The following is a 19,547-nucleotide window of genomic DNA, read 5'->3' on the forward strand; positions in this document are numbered from 1 at the left end:
TGAACTGTAAAAAAGCAGTGTCTATGAAGGTGGACAGGAACCTAGGAACACAGGCTAGAGAGCTGTAGGAATTACAAGCACAGGCTGACCCATCACAAAAGTACTCAGGAATGTAACATCTATGTGGTTTCAACTGGGAAAGCACTGAAGCTTCTGCCAAAGTGTGTTCCTGAACAAAGTGTGACACAGCTAACCAGGACAGAGAACAACTGACCAGGAGAGGGGGAAGTGGGCAGGGTCAACTTTTAGGAAAGGGGCCCCTGTCCTGACCCCACCAGGAGGCTTGCTGCTGTCTCATTTTTCTTTCAGACCATGGGCAACATCTAAAGTCACAGTGGTATACAGTATTGCCTGTCCAAAGGTCTGAAAAATCTTCATGCCATGCTGAGGGAGTGTTACAACCTAGAAAGCCCCTGGCAGTATGGCTGGATTCAGTCAAGTTTGTGGTAAGAAAACCCCACTTTCAAGTACTGTTCAGCCAAGCAGTTAGCAGCTTGCTTTTCAGGAGTGATCGAGCAAGCCAGATGCCAAGACCAGAAGGCAAGGTGCTTCCCTGCTGCTCCTGGTGAGAGGAGGTGCTAGGGCTGGCCTGGGCCTTTACCCCTGAGTGCGTGGAGGTCACTTGTGGCAATCACTACCACCCAAGGTGGCACTCAGTCAATGTCAGCTGGGAACCCATGGCATAATTGGTAGATGAATGAAGAGAGAAAGCCAAGTTGGTCTGGCTTAGCATCCCTCACAGTCTGGTCCGGCCCCATCCTTACTCTGTCACACTCTGCTCTGGGGACTGAAGACTGAGCACCCACCCCCAGAAGCCAAGTCCTGACTGCATGGGTGTCCCACAAGGTACCAAGAGCTCTTCCTGAGAGGACAGTGAAGTTAGGAGACACTACGTGGAGACACACAGCAAGTCATCACCTCAAAGCACTTGGCTACATGACCTGAACCAAGGTGCATCAGTGACATGATGAATGGTGGTCCTGGAAATAAATCCTTTGGTCAGTCGGTGGCCCATGCTCAACTGTGCTCCTTCCCATCAATACAAAATACTGAATTCAATCCTTCAATAATTTATTTCTTTATATCAGATAATGTTTTTCAATCATAGATTTAAGTTTGCAAAGTTCAACACAGGAGTAAATATATGTAAAAAAAATCCTAGATGTGCAAATTTCAAGTTGCATTGTTTGAAATAATATAAATATTTTAATAAAACTTATGTTCACATTAACGTTCACAAAATATATAAAATTTAACAGAAATAAGTCAAGAGTTATTTTAACTTTCTTTTTTAAACCTTTTTTTTTTTTAATAACTAGAAAAGATTCTAAACTTGAGAAGCAAATTAGAAGAGGTATCACCTCCAACACAGTAGCAGCAAAACAGATGCTGAAAACTTAAGTATTAAAGGAGAGAAGCAGGTATCAGGCACAACAGTATAGGCGAGTTTGTTAAGGTACTGCAGAATGAGAAGAGAATGCATGAACTCCAGGAGTGAAATCTTGATCCTGAAGTACCTTATTACCAAGCTCCAAGCTGTAAGCATGATAACAGAATCACATTAAGGATAACAGAAGTGAGAGATTGGGAGTGGGGGGTATGAACAGCAGCATATGTATTTTTGACAATTATAAGGGAAGAGAATAAAGTTACTTTGGCTTCAGAACTGAAGCTTAAGATGAAGGGCTTCAGGGTTTTTTCAATATGTTGAAGGCAATGAGAGGGGAATTGCAGGGTTTGGTTTTCCCATCACATACGTAGTTATAAAAGGTGCTTCTGTAATCGTCTTATCTCTCCAGCTATCTTTGGATTTGGGAAAGGATCTAATGGTGGTTAAGTGTATTGAAGGATCAGACCACTACTGGTCTTGTTCAAGAGTGCAGCTTAGTTTGCCAAGGGCTCTGCAAACCCAGAACCACTCACTGTTACTGCCCTAAAGGGGCAGGAGCTCTAGCCTTGTTGAGTTCTGCAAGAACACAAGCAAGGAAACCAAGGCAAGTTTCTTCAGAGACCCTCTGTTTTAACTGCAAGATGCATCAGCTTGTCCTGGAAGACCTCGCTCAGGAAAGACTTGCCTCTGACCAATATACGTCAACGCAGAGTTCCCACACCTCCAACAGTAGTTGTGGTTTCTTGTCTGGGAGCAGGGGAGGTATTGAGAAAGAGGCAGAAGCAGGAAGCTCTTTGGACTCAAATGCTTCAAACTTCCTGCTGGGAAGTCCAAGAATTAAATACAGCATGATAGGAGCTTATTCATGAAAGACAGCTCTGTGCAGAAAGCAACCAGCCCTTCTCAGCAGTCATTCTATGCAGTGTTTAGAGGAATTAAATACTTATTCCCAAGAACAGGAATAAACAGGAACAAGAGCAGACAGCTTATATTTCCCCCCCCCCCCAACCTCCCACTCCCGGGACTGATAAGTGTTTTGGACATAGCACCATTTCAGTTAAGGAAGTAGCTGGCACCTTGTTCTTGTTCTTCACCAACTCTTCCTTTCCGCTAGCCATAGATCTGTTTGAACTGGTAACATTCATTGCAGTAACCATTGCACTTGGTATTGCCATAGTGGTCACAAGCAGGGGCTCGGCAGCGCTGCTTCGGGGTCTCATCTACAGCTGGCTCCCTGGGACTCCCCAGCTGCGTAATCTGGCTGCGGCGCTGGCACTCCTGGCACAGCTCCTCACTTCTGCAGGCCAGGTTGTTCCGACACGAAGCCACAGCACACTGTCTCTTCTGGCTAGTCATTGCTGCTCGCTGCAAGTCTCTGCGCTGTCCTGTTCTCTAGAAACACATTAAAAACATTGTCAATTATCAGGCTGGTGACATGCGTGACATTTCCAATTACTTTCAACTGTGCTCAGGTGTTGTATATGTGACCACCAGGGGCTGTGAGCAAACACAGACAGCACACCAGTGCAAACAGTGAAAGGGCTTTGGGGCACTGCTTTGCAGAGCAGAAAATTCGAATTGAAGCTGGTGCTCTTTTCAGCTCCCAGGAAGACACACATCTTCTGAAGAGCATGATGATACCAAGAGCTGAGTTGGGCTTTACCAAAGATCATCGTAAACACTGTCATTTCTTAGAAAAACTCGTTTTTATTTTTGGTAAAACTCAATTCTAGAGCCAAAACAAATCAAATGAAAAAGGCTGAAACATCAACGCTGTTATGTGCTCAACAAAAAAAGCAACGTGAAGCAGACTAAGTTTCTTGATAGGGTTGCATAGCTCTAAAGGTAAGGACAAAAATCTCTCTCCATCCAGGAAAACAATCGTTGGTCCCAGTGCTTCCAGTGAAATTTGTGGTGAAATTCCAGTTAGATAAAGCTGAACAACACCCATGCTTACCCTAAATTGAGAATAACCTCAATGGGTGCTGCTCAGTTGTAGGGGTTGGAAATCATGAGATATGTTGTACTTGTCTTCCCATGACACTTAGAAAAATCTAATGTTGCTGCATCCTGTTACACACTTTGAGCTGTTCTCACAAGAGAAAAAACATACCAAACAAGAGGAAGATTTTCAAACTTCATACTTACTTCGGGCTGTCTCACTAGCTGTTCTTCTGTCCTTCTGGCTTCCTGAAATCGCTGGCTCTGGGCTTTAATGAAACAGTTCTGGCAGTAGCCTTCCAGCATGGTGCTACCCAGGGTGCCACAGTTGCGCTGCTGGCAGGACATGTTTTTGTGGAAGGCTGCAGCAGAGCTCCCTTGCTGACCAGCTGCTGAGGAATTCCTCTGAGATCTCCTCTGATGGCGTAGTAATGCACTGTCTGTAATGCAAAGTAAGGACAGGGGGAGTTTGAATAAGCCCAACAGATCAGATGACCCTAGGTGACTATGAAAAGCTCTTCATTTTACAAAGAAAGAGATCTACTAGCCTCAAGCATGGAGTTCTGACAACCCAGAGACCCCTCAGTCAATGCACTTTCTTTCAGTTTACGTAAATAAGAGGGCTAATACAGGCTGATCGTTACATCAGAAACTGCTCCAACAACTGATGTGCTGAACTTGCCCTCAGCACAGAAACTGGATTCCACTGAAATCAAGGGGAATTTCACCACTGGTTTCAGAGTATTGCCCGTGATACATCCCAACTCTTCCTCCCCTTTCACCCTCCCCTGTTACAATCACATTGGGTAACGGAGCAGAGCTAAATGGGTTAACATGCCCCACACTTATTAATCTCACGAGGCAATCTTATATATTCCATAATCGTAAGGAAAACATTTTTCCTTGTGACCAACACTGCAAAATAAGCTTTTGCAAGCTTTTCAAGCTTTTACACAAGCTCCTAATTTGAAAGTACACGAGAAGGGCAGTATTGGCATGTTTGTCAGCAACGACAGAGGTGAGCATTATTTCTCTTACATGTGCCTTCTGCCCTCTGTACCCAAGGGCACTTTGACTGTGTAATCAACCAGAAGCATGAAAAGTTGAAGATTTCAAGACATGATTTATAGACAATTACTTTTTTTTATGGGCTTGACATGTGCACACATGTACTTGATACTACCAAGAAAGATTTCTAGGCACATTGTATTATACTTCCATGTCACTACAAAATACTTATTTTGTATTTTCTTGCACAAATGTTGTATTTGCACAATATCTACAGGCAAATGTTGCCTGCTTTATTTATTGAAGTGACTTCTGTAGTTACTCCAGAGTGTTATACCAGTTTTACCTTCAAATTCCCACCAAGCTTTTTAAGCTTGCCTTAAAGCGTTGCCTTATAAATACAACTGGTTTTCAGTAGCATCAATACAATACCATTTCCCTCACCAATTCCTACAGCTTGTCTAGCTGTTATGAAGTTTAACTGGAGAAAATTCACACCAAAACATTATTGCAGTTGGAAAACATCAAATGTGACTCTTCATTGACTAAGTTTTGCTTCCAATGAAAGCCAATGGGAAGCTTTACAACACATTTCACAGAAGTCCCACATCTGCATGCCTCTTTCTGGGATAAAAATGGCAAAAAAGCATATTTTCCTCATGCTGCTACTTCTGATCCACCCAGTTGCTGTGCCCTAAAAAAACAGGGGTTGACAACGTGTGCTGAACCTTAGCTTCACAATCGGCACCACATCTGACAGAGCTCACTTACCATGGTTTTCCCTGTATTCAAAGAAACACAGCGTGCAAAAGCCCTCATTCTGAGCAGTTCCAAAGAACTTGCAGCCAGGTTTCCTGCAGAGGTTACTTCCCCTCTTCTCTTCTGGACCGTGTGGGGCATGAGGCAGCGGTGCCAGTGGTGGCTCTTCACAGTTGTTGGGAGCCTGATGGCAAGAATGCTGAAGGAGGCTGGGTGACATCTGGGATGGGTCAGATGTAGATCTCTGGTGGCACGTGGACAGAAAACCAGGGCCGCCATTTGAGGAGCGCTCTGTAGTCCTTTTGAAACAAGTGCTGCATATGCCATTAAAGGTCCTGTTGGCCTTCTGAAGGCACACTTTACACGTGGCATAGTCTAACTGTCTCTGGTCATCCAAATTGTTACAAGGAGCGCGCTGTCTGGAATTGTAGCAGCGTTCGCAAAGTCCGTTGTGTTGCACGTTCAAGGTGAAGGGACAGTCCGGAGTCCTGCATTTCATGGCAGTGGTTTCACTGTAGAGGAAGAGGCTTGGAGCAGTTGGAGGTGCGGAGCGAGGCCCTGCTACAGACTCTTCAGACATCCATCCCCCAGGTTCACAAACTTCACCGCGGGATGAGCCTGATCCAGCTACTTTTAGTTTCTCAGGTGCTGCTTTCGAGGCCTGCTTTCTTCCTTTGGTTCCCTGTGACCTCCGCTCAAAGCACTCATGGCAGTAGGGCTGAGTGTTCACAGACATATAGAAAGGGCAGTTTGGAGTTTCACATTTCACCTGTAAGAGGGAGAGCTGGGAAAAAGACAGATCCTGTCTGGTCCTGGAGCAGGTCTCTCTTCTAGCAGGCTCAGCATTCTCCTGCCATTTCTTGTACTCATGCTGCACCAGTTGAAAGTAATCCTCCACGAGGTTTATTTCTTTGGGTAGGTTGCCTTCATCCAACCTGACAGACAAAAAAAAATTAACACAGGTTGAAAATGGCAGATAGTAGGGGGTGGAGACAAACACAAGCCACGTGGGGAGGAAATGTAGATTTAATACACATCCATATTACTCAGCTAGAAGATCCAGGATGTTAACTGTTGCTGTAAATGGAAATAATTTTAAAAGCAGGTGTTCAGTGATGTCAAATGGAGACTTTCACATCTAAAGAAATGGTCTCACAGGGCTAAACACAGAAGTATTCTTGGAAGGATTTTCAAGGTAAGGGTTTACTGTCTATGAAAGATGTCTGCAGGAAGGATACAGATAATCTCTCAGAAATAAACCCCCCCCCAAATTCTAAATTTCCCTGAAGACCAATACCCAGCTCAGCTGTGATTAGAGTGTTTGACCTCCCTCTTCACAGCCCATGCTCATAACAAGCCTTTCCTCCTGTGGAATTGTATCATGAAACATTGAGTCATTGTGAAATCTGCTCCCTTTTTTGCTCTATGGGGTCTGCATCTACCAGTCAAATTCTTTAAACAAACTAGGTGGCTTCAATTCAGTTGAAGCAGTGCTAGAAACCATCACAGAATCCCTACGTGACCCTGACCGTGGGGAAAACCCCACACCACAGCTTATCACGCAGTAGTTTGGAGGACGAGGAGCTAGCACTGCAGGTAATACTCGAGAACCCATTGTGGCAGCGGCACTCGACAGCACAGAGATGTTGTCATGGGCTGTAATGGGAGAAGTAACAGGGGATACAGGGAGTCATGGAAGGATGGGCAGGCATTGCTGCCAGCAGTCCCCAAATTAGAGAAGCTGGTGAGTGCCATCAGCTGCTCTGTATGTTACTGACTGCTAACTGCCAGGGGGACAAGGGCAGGTGCCAGCTCCTCCACTGGCCACAGCTTCCTGTCTGCTGCGACGCTGCACGAATGCACCCTTTCAAGGCATCTGTAGGTTGAGCATACTGCCGAGTACTTGTCTGCCTAGTGCAGACAAAATTACACCACTGTACTTTATGCAATGCTGCATAACTTGTTCCTGGTTTTAACTAGTTCTCAGCCACTCCCCGAGTAACGTAAAAATCACTGAAACTAGTCTGTTGGCTTCACAATTCTAAAATATTAGGCTCACGCTGCTACATCTGAAGACTTTGAGACTGGTTCAAGCCCATACCACTTAAAACCATGTGAACAGTAACACCAATATTTTATACTGCAGAGAGTAAACGTGCACTATCATGGAAGGAAAGAAATAGCGAAGGGGCACACACACACAGGCTGGTGTGGCTTCCACCACCTTAAACATAACTGAGGAAACAGGAATGACACTCACTTTGCAGCATTAATTAGATGAGTTGTACCATGATCCCAGCCTTGCACTGGAATTTCTATGACTATCAAGTAGTCTTTTAGCAGCTGCTCTTTTTCCCTCTCCTCTGCATCCGTCAGAAAGTGCACGCTCAAATCCTCAAATCTGCCTCGTTCGCTGGTGACCAGAGGGACAGCCCGGATTTCTGTGTGGAAACACAATGGGTTAGCACAGATATTTTACCTGACAGGAGTAACCACAAGAGACAACACAATGGAGAAGTCAACACTGCTGCTGAATCTTGGAGAGATAAGAGACTGGCTGGCAAGACCAACTGGTTCCTAAACAGGGGAGTTAAGAGAGGATTCAGATACATCAGTCCCAAAAATCTAGTCCCATCCTACTGCAGTTTTTAATGTCCCCATAGCAATCATCTTCTCCCTGGGGGCAGTATCATAGAGCTTAGTTTATTCCACCTTTTCATAAAACGATGCCTGAACCTGAACCTAGGGAACTGTTATCCATTTGGATGAGATACATTAAAAATGGCAAAGCATGTATCTCACTACCCCTGCCATAGGCAGCTGCACACGGCTGTGAGACCAGATGTTTCTGCTTACATTTTAAGAACATATTCCAAAGAAATCTTTTACATTAACTTTTAAAATGCAAATATTAACCAAATTATATTTTGAATGCTGTATCAGCATAAAAGTATTGAAGAGACTATGCAAATACTAGACAAAGTACTTGAAAAATACCTGGCCCACTGTCCTTCAGGGTCACTAGAGGTGTAAAATGCATATTGTCGTAGCCAAGCACAATTGGGTATCTGTAGCATTCTTCAGCTGGCCAAAGGAGTGGCAGGTAAACACCACCAACGTTCAGAGGAGCAAAACTGGAGCCTGACTCTAAACTTCTCACCACTTTATCTGCACAAGGAAGGAAAAAAATCTGTTAGGCACAAATATGTATGCGCTGTAGGGAACAGAAAAACATTCTGTGTGTTTTAGAACAATTGCTGAAACTCCTAGTTCTGAAATACACCTACCTAAAAACAACAATTAGCAAAACCAGATCACTAATACAGCACAGACTACGGTAATCCTTCATGTGAGGTGACTTGCTGGGCAACTCACCTGCGAGGACAATGATTGGTCTTCTGAGGATGTTAGCAAGGATGAAGATGTGGATTTCTTCCAGTGCGTTATAAGGAAGCCTGTTTCGAGCCCCAGATGTTTCTGGAGAAGTCATTTCAATGAGGTATTCCCACTCTTCCTCCCAGTTCTGAGGAAAGAAACATCCGTCAGCAACGGTTAAAGGACACGGAGGTAACCAACCAACTACTGCACTCAAAATACTCGTGTTTTCCCATTTCCTCCAAAGAAAGAATATTTCCTCTCTCCACTAACAGTGAGATCCGTGGAGCCAAAAAAATCAAAGAAAATCAGCAAGGCAACACTGAGAAGCATTCATGAAGCTGCACAATTCCCTCAGGCTGCCTTACCCGGGTGTCATAGCGGAGTCCTGTCTCTACAAACTCCTGGGATTTAATAGCCTCCCGCTGCCAGCGCAGCTTGAAGTTCCGCGTATCAATCTCCCTGAGGGCGCTAAACAACGTTTTTCTTAAGACAAGGTCAATATCTTCAATACCCCACATGTACTGAGATGCAGCGTGCATGAGGCAATTTCCATCACCTGAAAAAAAAAAAGTACATTGATTTTAGATGGCTACTTAAATAAAACCCCACCAACAAGTAGGCTGTGGAATTAATTATGCAGCACATGCATATATTCCATGTGCACTTTTCACTAAGCCTCTGCCAGAGGGCTTTTCACAGCAAGATGGCAGCTGTGAGTGCTCTGCTCAGGGGAAGAAGCAAGTTGTCCCCTCTCTGCTTCTTGTCCCTGCACTGGCTGGTGAACTGTCCTCAGCAGCAGTGGGAAACCTGCCCCTTCTCTATCTTACCTACCTGCTCCTTATTTGTCTTACTAACTTGGACTGATCTCATGAACTAAATTTTGGGGTTGCCTGCAGATGTCAAACAGTTGCAACGACTTTTAAATACAACCAAGTCATCTTAGAAGTTCAAAAGAATGTGTAGATCTCCCTCATCAGCGTTTAAACAAACGTACACCTGATGGCAGAGGGCTGAGAAAATGTAAAACACAAAGAATATCCTATAGTAACACCTCCCCGATGAGCACTACATAGGAAGGCTTGGCATTTGTCTGCGCATGGATGAATTATAATGAATTATAATGACCTATTCTTCCCTTTCTGTACCTATTTCATTTATGTAAAGCAGTTGTAGGAACACCTCTTGCCTTCTCAGAACTGATAGCTGTATGTTTGTTGTGCTGTTGAAAATTTCATGTGAGATTTGCTTCTCTAAAGCACAAAATTAAAATTAGCTAAATGAAAAGCGTAATGATCTGCTTTTCATTTCAACAACTCCTTCCACTAAAGGCATACTCTTTATATGTAGGAAGGAAGGCAGAGTTCTGCAGTTTCACAGGGAAGAAACTGAGAATCTGAGTAGTTAATAAACTTAATTGAAAGGTGTGACAAAGTATGCCTATGGCTCCATTTCAAATTCTACCTCTATCCACCCTCTTCAAAAGCTTTTTTGAAAGGGAAATAGAAAGAACCATTACTGTCATGTCCTCAGATTCAAAACTAGGCCTGGTGTTTAATACAATGGTAAACAAATTCACTGAAAATTAAAAAAACATGTTAAGTTCCTTGGAATAGAGGACATCAGCCATGATAAATCTGCTAGATTTTTCTTAGGCAGGGGAGAAAGGATTAAAAAAAAAAAAAAATGAAAGACCCCACTACTCAGACTTAAAACCATGCATTAGCCTGCATGCATTATAAGCTCAAGTAAATCATTTGTGAACACTTTGCTGAGAAAAACCTACAACAGACACCAGATCCTGAATAAGTATCATTTGAAACATACTTAACATTCTATAAATTGTTACGGGCTCACTGCATATTAGGTTCCTGCTCTGGTTTCTGAATGGTGTCTTGCAAAGCTTACTTAACGTCTGCAGACTGTGTACTTGAGCTCAAAAAAATCAGGGAAGAGCATATAATATTGAAAACCTGACCGGGTTTCCTTCTGAACAAGAGAGATGACATATTAATCCTGTTAAAATTTTCCCTTTGCAAAATCTAGAGCAAAGATAAGATTTTTTTTTTTTCTTCTTTCAGAGCTGACTTTCAGTTCTTTATTGAGAAGCAGCGCCCAAAATTCCTTACGCAGCACTTGGAATTCCCCCGCGCTGTTTGACTAGCAGTTGAGCAACAGTTGTACTTTTTGTTCTGCTGCGCGCACGGCTGCACAGCGAAGCCTCCCTCGGACTTTCCCGGGGGGTGTGGCTGGGCGAGCTGGAATGAATGCCTATTCATTATACAAGTGAAATCGCTACAGCCAATAGATGATGGAATTTTAAATTAATTTTTTTTGAAAGTTTCAATTTTTATACCTCCTACCGCCTGCTTTCTATCCACCATTCACATGCCTGCAAGTAAGCACGCAGTGATTCTTTTTGTAAGAGAAATTACGCCACAAACTCGTGTACATATTAGGTAAAACATACATTAAAAGATCCTGTAAGGATCACTTTGCTTTGAACAATGTGAGCAACTAAAGGCTTCATTAAAAAAACGTAGATTTTTCTGAAGAAAGCCCATCTTTGAGGGAACTAGTATTCCTCCCACATCTGTGGGTTAAGCAGTCAAATGCTTCTAAGATTTTCTTCATGCCAAGTGGGAGAAAAAAAAAATCACCATAATTTTTCCACTCATTTGAATAGCATAATTTCCTGGGCTAGTACAGGGCTTCTCCAGGCTTCTTTCAACCATCCTCTCCTTCAGCCCAGTCTGCCTTCTCCCTCCTGCAGAGCTGCAGCTACTTTGCATAAACCACAGGTTCCCAAAGCCACTCCTCCTGTGCAAGCACTTGGTGACCTTACAGCACCAGACGGAAGCCAAGTGCAATGCACTGGCTGCACGGGGAGTGGGGGGAACACAAACTAACCCCTTTTGCTCTGCCATCCACAATATTTCAGCATCCTGTACACTGGCACACCTACTCACAGACAGGACCCAGGTCCATAAACTGTTCCATTTATAACACTAGCCTAGAGTCACAACACGGGGCACCAGACCCTGTTCACTGAACATTGCGTTAACAGCACTGAGGGCTTCTCCAGGCAGCTTTGATCCCTGCAGAACTCCTACTTCCATCAGATGCAGGACTCCAAAGCCTGCGCCGTGGGCACAGATCACATACACCGTCCATTTTCACCGTAGGTCTGTCAGAGGGCATCCCTTGCAGTGAGGTTTTGAAGACACAACACTTGGAGCGACGTTACCCGCGTGGTACCTGCAAAGCACTGCCTGCCCTACCTAGAACTCCTGTCCTCTGGAAGTTCACGGTTACCCAGCCTTCACGGACAGACTAATTGCAACTATGGGAATTTCACGCAAGGGCAGAGGCTGCCCACAAATGCCCACCAAAAGGTCAGTGCCTCAATTACAGTAACAGAGGTGTACATTTGGATGAGGCTCTTTAAGGTCACAGCAGTTGCATCTGCATGATGGTTGTTTTCATGGGTTTTGTAAAATACAGTTGTGTGCAAACAGGAAAGAAAAGACTGTGGTCTAGGAAGACAAGGACAATGTATATGTAAACAGAGAGGAAAATAAGCTTCCTAAGAGCATAATGTACTGACTTGAACTAGGCTGAAGGTCCACCAAATCCAGCGTCATCTGCTCCTTGAGCAAAGAATATATATTTCCCATAATCTTGGTGTCCTCAGTGTCCTAGCCTACCTTCCCATTTGGGGCACGCTATGCTGTAGGGAATCCTGAGTCCAAGCTTGGAGCTGCATGACCATAAGTCATAGCCATTACCAAATCTTTCCTGCACTGAACATGAAATGCCCAGCAGTTCTCACAGTCATGTGCAAAGTTTTCCTGCTTGACAACACAGGCTCTTGTACCCCGCTAAGAAATCGCTGCATTTCATTTATAGCGCCTGACACAATGTGCATAAAGTAATGCTAACATGAAGTTCTCCGACCAGCAGTGATCTTTAAAATAAGAGGGCATCGCACACTTTCTTGCCACACAAGGCGGCAGCCCTGTGCCAAGAATGACTTCTGAGCCCCAAAGAAAGGCAAGAGCTCGCAGAGCCCACCGGGCAGCCAAGCCCACCACCAGCGAGGTCAGCTTGCCAGGGGCAGCGTGCTCCCACGGGCACCAATATTACAGCTGGGTCATCGCCAAACCTTGCCTGCCAGTCACAACTGGCATTTCAACACGAGTGCAAAGACCTGCTCACAACTTACCATTAGTCTTCAAAGGCACAAGTCTCCTGACTTCCATGCACCAGTTCAGCTTCCTCTGGCGCTCCAGTGAAGTCTGGGTGGCCTGGTCAGTCAGCGCCTTCTGAAGCGTTTCCCGAAACTGAGGGCAAAACTGGCACATTCTGAACATTTCTATGGTGTATCTGTGCATAGTCCTGAAGTGGTGAATTATTCCATTGGGGGGTTTGACCAGATCTTCAGGTGTTCTCTCTCTAATCTTCACAGCTTTCAGCATATTGCTCTGATATAAAGCCTGAGGAAGGACATGTTGGCCAGCCATGTTCCCAGACAAAATCTGAAACAAAAAATAAAAGGATTTTCTTATTGACATGTTAGTGTCCTTGCTTTGCAGTGCTATCACTCAGAGACTGAGAATGAACTTCCAGGTGCAGGATTCTGGTTGCTGTTTTGCTCAAAAAGTACACAGAATGGACACAGTCCACCAAGGCTTACATAGCCGATCATTTTCAAAGCTCACATCCATCATTCTGTCTGCATTACTCAGATATAGCCGCTAAACAGCTTATTTCACCCATTTACTGTGATCATTTACTGAAATGTTGAGGAGAATTTATTCGTAATGAAGAAAATTACATCACTGTTCAAAAAAAAAGCATTTAAATGAAAGCAAGGAGAAAAAAGGGCAAGATCAAGGGAAGGAGGGAAGGGAAAATTATCCTGGAAAGTTGACTAATTAATTGATAACTGCACTGTAATGCCATATGAACCTGCTGAACTTTCAGCACATTCCAAGCTCTTGTTTTGATGACCTGCCAAAAAAAGCAGGTAATGACCATTCCAGCTTTTTGCAGCCCATGCATTCTGAGAAGTGATGCTTGGTATAGTAGAAAGAACCTGAATAATTAATTACACTTGTGCTAGTATCCGTCCCATACTTACAGAGGCTGAAAATGGTAAATAAGGTATTAGTAGCAGAGCAAGTACTCAGTGACAAGCTTATGTTACTCTTCTTAAGGCTCCTTACGTTTTGCGAGCAGTGGAGCTGCTGCACAGAGGTGCTTCTGCAGTGTGTGGGGGTGCAAAGAGCAGTGCCAGTATTACTCACCGGTAAGTCAACAGAGCTGAAAAAGCATTTCCACTTGGCTCAAAAACCCCAACATTTTTCCACAGTGGGACAAGTAATGTTTACTGCCCTGCATCCCTTTCTTCAGTATCTCCAGCCTCATGGGTTACAGCAGGAAGAACAAAAAAAACCCCATAACCTCAAACTATCTACAGCCCGAAATACTTGTTCAGAGCACCCTAACGTTGCGGCTAGCTACAGCCAAACACAGGGACCACAGCCACACATCTCTCCAGACTCCCGTGCACTACAGCAGCTAACACTACCAACAATTATTTTTATAGGGAGAGACTCTCCATGCTGTCCAGGTAGATCACTTCTCAGTCTACAAGCAAAGCAAAGTTTCTAATAAGAAAAATAAAGGTTTGCAGACCTAATGTTTAGAATTCAGCTGGTCACATTAGAAGAGACTACCGCTGTAATTATGAATTTAGCAACAAATACCAAGTCATAGGTAATATACCAAGACCATGCCCAGCACAAGGAGCAACGGAAAACCGAACTGTGTGACTTTGGGGATGTCTCCTCATGGCAGCAGGAGTCTGTAGGGCCAGAGAGGGAAAGGAGGACTGCAGTCTGAGGGCCTGACCACAAGCCTGTGGGGGGCAGAAGACCCCACTTGCACAGAAGGGCTTGCTTCAGCACGTCCTTCCATGCAGGGAAGGAGCGACAACATCCAGCTCCAGCTGCCCTTTTGGAGGCTGGGAAGGGCTCTCAGGGTGAGGGACCTCCAGCTCCTGCTGCCAAGAGCTGCCTCCTGCAGCCTGGCTGAGAGCCAGCTGGCCGACACAGCCGGTGGACATCCTGTCAAACCCGAATCAGAGGCAGGTGATACATGAGACAGCGCCGTCCTCTCTGCCCAACCAGGGCAATGTCATTCACACCGTATTATTTCCTCTGCTTGTGGCAGCGCACTAGGAACAGTGCTCAGAGCTGTCATCCCACAACACGTGGGAACGCTTTCCTTTCTCTAATATAGAGTGGATATTATAAGAGTTTTCCTTACAAACATACAACCTTAAAATATAAGCAACATGTTTTCTCATCCCCCCCAGTTTTATACATACCACTCACATAATCCTACATTTAAATGTATGGGTGATTTAATAAATATATGAAAAACCACCTATTAATCTGCCTCATAATCACAGCTCTACTTGGCTGGGCAAGGAGCAGAATATCAAATCCCTTAGTTACGTAAGTAGAGTCATTGAGTCAATAGGTTGATTTTTTAAAAAACCCAAATAAAGACTTATCACATGATTAAGCACTACCGACATGGCCCCTTGAAATGGTTATTTCCAGTTTTAAGCAACAAAAAGTACTGAGCTTACAGAAGCATTCACTGGAACCGTACTACTCGAAGCTCTGTTCTGCAGGTACGTTTTCCCCTCCGCGCACGGAAAATACTACGACATTTACAGTCACCAAACATCAATCAAGGCAGAAGCTGAACGACCCTGATTTTAGAAAGAGGTGATGAAGCAGAAGCAACCCAGCAGCCCCATAAGGCAGCGATGCAGAGAGCAGCGAATCCAGCTCCAGCTGCGCTGGTCTGTGCCGGGCGCTGCTCCGACCTTTCCACGCGCCGCTCCGGAGCTCGCAGGAAAACAAAACGCTGCGGACTGGTCAGGCAGCTGTCTCACGCCGCGTATAACTTCCCTGTTTATCCCCCCAGGGATGCCTGGGGTCAGGCTATTTCGGTCCCCTGCCCTCTGCCCGAAATGGCCGTGCCGTGCCGGCTCGCCCGGGGCTCGGCGCCCCCCAGCTCCTCCTGCCCCGAGCCGCGGCCGGGAGCCGCTCCGGCAGGGCTCCGCGCCCCGCTCCGCCGCTCCAGCCGGCCCCGAGCCATCAACAGAGGGCACAATTCCCTCGTCCGGCAAAGGGCTGCCGACGACAGCCCCGGAGAGCCGAGGCGCAGCCTCCCTCCGGCCGCTGCTCGCCGGGAAGCCGCGGCCGCCTCCCCTCCCGGGCAGCGCTCACCTCGGTGCCGCCGGGCTCCTCCGGGAGGTCCTTCCCGTGCGTCCTGCTCAGCAGCCGGGCCGCGGCAGGGGGACAGAGCCGAGCCCCGCAGCCATCCACGCCCGCGGAGCCCGCGGGGCCGTGCCGGCAGCGGGCCCGGGGTGCCCTGGCCGCTCCGCCGCCTCCGCCGCCCCCTCCCCGCCGGAGCTGCTGCCGCCGCCGCTGCCTCCGCCGCGGAATGAAGGGCTGAGCCCAGCCTCTTGTTTTTTTTTCCCCTTTCTGTTTCAGCGACCGGGCGAAAAAAAAAAAAAAAAAACACTACACAACTCATTCCGAGGAAAAGAAAAAGCCGGCCGGGGATTTCCACCGTCAGCGCTTGGGACTTTCCGACATGTGACAACCGCAGCGCCGCCAGCCGCCGGCCCCCAGCCGCCGCCGCCAGGGGCCGCCGCAGCGCCCCGTGCCTCCGGAGCCCGTCCCCGGCCCGATGCCTCCTGCCCGGCCCGGCCCGGCCCGGCCCGCCCGGGGGCTGCGGCAGCGAGGCGGCTCCTGCCCGTGCGAGGGGAGCCGGAGCCGGGGCCGCGCCCGGCCGCAGCCTGCCCCCGGTTGCGTCTCCCCCTCTCGGCCGGGCACAGGCGCCATGGGCTCACCCGGGCATGAGGAAGCCTCCGTGCCCCCTGCCCTCCTGCTGGTCGTCCCATTTGGTGCTGTTCCTCTAAAACCTCCCACAAACTCAAGCCTCTCTGCTGTCTCTGAGGTTACCTGTACTCTGCCATTTTGGCTGTGTGTGTCAGTAACCACTGCTGAGTTCATTTTTGTTAATTAGGGGTTACGGTCCTGATACATAATCACTTATATCCCATACTGGTATTCTGGGAGGTGTTAACGGGCTTTAATCCAGCCCTGCCCAAGGTAAGGCCAGTGCAGGTGTGGGTCAGGACTGCAGACTGAAGCTGTGGGGCCAGGGAGGTGGTAGTGTCAGGGCAGGTCAGTAAGCTCCTGCCCACACCTGGCAGTTGGTAGCGATCGTTGAGTTTAATGGTTGCAATCCATTAATTCACACCTTCAAACAGTATCCTGAAGTCTGTGCAATGGAAAAACTAAATAAAATACAATACTTTGGGCCTGTAGGTACAACTTACGGATGTGATCTGTGGTGGAAATTGGCAGTGCCTTGCCCACAAGGCTTGAAACCTGAAGGCACACAGAAATAAAATGCAACAAAGTTTGTTGTGGTCTTACAAGACTCTGCCCCTACCGATGCTGAACTCCTGCCAGTTGCCGAGCGTCCACCCTTCCCACTGACTTGGGAAGCTGGGGTTGCCCCACGCCTTCAAATCGGGCCTTAAGTCTTGACTCCTGTCATAGAAAGGTGGTTTCGGAAAAGTTCCCTTGTCTCACCTCCTTTAGCACCAGCTGGCTCAGCTCATGCTCTTGTGTCACATGCTGTAGTTATGTGACAGCACGCTCTTTCCCAGTGTTGAAAGCCTCTGCATAGCCTGCTGTCCTTCTTTCTCTGTCTTTGTTAGAAGTCAGTGACATAGCTGGAAAAATAATAATACTTTCCATTTTTATTTTTCTACCCCTCTCTCTAGAGAGATTTATTACAAAATATATTATTTTTATTTTTTTGTTGGCCTAGCCTTTCAATTGCCTTGGGAAGTAGCAGTTAGGTAGGTAAGGCTCCGCACTTAAGGACTGATGGTCTGAGGGTTGACTGAGATCCAGGGAGGCTGGGTGCCTGAGGGGAGAGGGCCTGAGTGATTACTTGCATAACTAGGGCAGCATCTGGGGTGTGGTTTTACCCCGAGTATGTTTCCTACAGCAGTGAAGTCAGTTTAAGACAGAACTTGCCATTCTCTGCTCCTGGACGTTTTTCCCTATCCTCCTGGGTGTGCCAAGGTACTGGGTTATTTAAGTGATCTGATTAGAAAACAGCTATACGTATATATAAGTGCATGTGTGTATATTTTTACCCAAACCGTTTTTCTGTGATTCTCAGCTAGCTATACAGAGAGCATTTGAATTCCACCGTGGAGTGGGAATGAGGAATGAGGTAGGAAGCAGGGAAAAAGGAGCTGGCTTATACCCTGCTTTTTATGTAAAACTACAGCAAATTGATAGACGAGTGGTTCTAGCCCCTTCTGTCTGTGTTATTTTTTGTTTGTTTGTTGATCCTGTGAGAAAACAAAAGGAACGTAAGTGCGAGTAAAGAGACTAACATGTATTCTGCAGGTATTAGCTGAGAGCCTGTGAGGGAAATAGCGAGTCTGAGGAAAAACTGAAATGGCAACAGCTTACTTTGGTTACTCTAAGCACATCTGAATATTTATAATTACTATTTACTCCTTAATAAACTAAACGCTGATTGCACGTGGCTAAGGCTGATGTTTATCATACAGGTCTGAGCAGGATGGCAGGAATTCATTTGATCTGAGTTTGCACAGCACAAAATGAAGTTCAGTCTTGTTAACCGGATCTCCTAGGCAATAGAGCAATACGCTTAAAAACATCAACAACATCAATAATTATCCAATACATGAATATACATTCCTCTTTTCAGATTTACTCCTGTTTCTTGTAATTATACACCATAGTTTATCCCACTGTTTCTGACAAATATAAACATTGTATCATAATATAAACACACACACACATGTATATATAAGGACAGGGATTTTTTTTTTTTTCTTTTGAAGTCTGTGCATATATGCACACACATATATATTATGCATATTTTTGTGTATGTATACATAGACATATATATCATAGGGAATGGGAACGTTGTCCTTGCCATTCAAGACAGGATAAGAAATAGGGAGTTTAAGTTCCAGCAACCTATATTCTGGCTAGGCATAAGGGGTAAAAAAACACCCAACAACTTAGAAGTGGCAAAATTAGTATAACCCTAGAGTAGACTGTCTAGTGAAGCTGCAGAATAGCCATCTGTGGAGGGCATTTAAGTAAACAGTGTGCACATCAATCAACAATTGTTGTTTATTGTGCTTGGGAAGTAAGAGTTAATTTCCCAAGGCCCCATTCAGCTTTGTTTCTCTAAATTATTTTAATTATTTCACTTCTCTTTACTGTTCAGGAAGGAGGAGCTTATGCTTGGTAGATTATACCAAGACGCTGGTGCATTCAGAACATTAGAGGTTTTAGAGGTTGCATTAGGAAGGACTCATTGTGAAGACAGTACTTCTGTAGTATTCTATCACAGGATCATGACTGTGACAATATTTGTGATAGCAACATTCAGGATTTAATAGCTCAATCATTAGCCAGGTCTTTTGGTATCAGATAGTACTGTAAGAGGTATGATTCATCTAGAAGGGAGGAAAAGGATCATAAAAGGGAAATCCCTTCTATTGCAATAGCAGTGCTTGAGGTCACGCTTGAGTTCAGCACTTCTGTCTTCCAGGAGCCCTTTCATTACTTGTTTTCCTGGCGGAGAAGTGATGAGAAGGGCTTGTCAGTATAGAGGAGAAACAGGGAGGAAAATCCCTTAAACCTGTATCAGACAGAAAACTGGTGCTAAATACTGAACTAAGTAGTGATGGTTAAAAAAAAAAAAAAAAACACCTCTGCCATATAGATAGAAAGAGCTGGACTGCTTTTATGAATTTTCCATACACTCACCTGAATAAAGTAAGAGAAACTCCAGATTCCAAAGGAGACTTATAACATGTTTTGTGGCAAGGGACCGTGCTGGAAGTAGAGCTTCCTACTTATGCCAAGCTCTTCTCTTCTCTTCTCTTCTCTTCTCTTCTCTTCTCTTCTCTTCT

At 45.6% G+C, this 19,547-nt stretch overlaps 1 protein-coding gene across 2 annotated transcripts; it reads right to left on the reverse strand.

Annotated features, from left to right (window-relative positions):
- Positions 1-1,050: 1,050 nt before the first annotated feature.
- On the reverse strand, positions 1,051-16,581 carry TNFAIP3 (TNF alpha induced protein 3). 2 transcript variants are annotated; one of them, XM_035322586.1, is made up of 9 exons: positions 16,525-16,581; positions 12,699-13,011; positions 8,842-9,032; positions 8,474-8,621; positions 8,096-8,266; positions 7,359-7,539; positions 5,111-6,033; positions 3,539-3,771; positions 1,051-2,782 (listed from the first exon to the last, which is right to left on the reverse strand). In XM_035322586.1, the coding sequence occupies exons 1-9, from the start codon at positions 16,573-16,575 to the stop codon at positions 2,501-2,503; spliced, it is 2,493 nt and encodes an 830-aa protein (XP_035178477.1). In that variant the 5' UTR covers positions 16,576-16,581; the 3' UTR covers positions 1,051-2,500. The 2 variants fall into 2 exon arrangements, with proteins under 2 accessions (XP_035178477.1, XP_035178478.1); XM_035322587.1 differs by lacking the exon at positions 16,525-16,581 and adding an exon at positions 15,784-16,061.
- Positions 16,582-19,547: the final 2,966 nt, after the last annotated feature.

This window comes from Oxyura jamaicensis, chromosome 3 (genome assembly GCF_011077185.1).
Source record: "Oxyura jamaicensis isolate SHBP4307 breed ruddy duck chromosome 3, BPBGC_Ojam_1.0, whole genome shotgun sequence".
NCBI lineage: Eukaryota > Metazoa > Chordata > Aves > Anseriformes > Anatidae > Oxyura > Oxyura jamaicensis.

Coding starts and splice junctions, on each gene's coding strand:
- TNFAIP3 (XM_035322586.1), bottom strand. CDS start 16,575: ATGAACTCAGCAGTGGTTACTGACACACACAGCCAAAATGGCAGAGTA. Junction 6,034..7,358: donor CATCTAATTAATGCTGCAAA/GTGAGTGTCATT, acceptor TTTGTCTGTCAG/GTTGGATGAAGGCAACCTAC. Junction 2,783..3,538: donor AGCTAGTGAGACAGCCCGAA/GTAAGTATGAAG, acceptor ATGTGTTTCTAG/AGAACAGGACAGCGCAGAGA.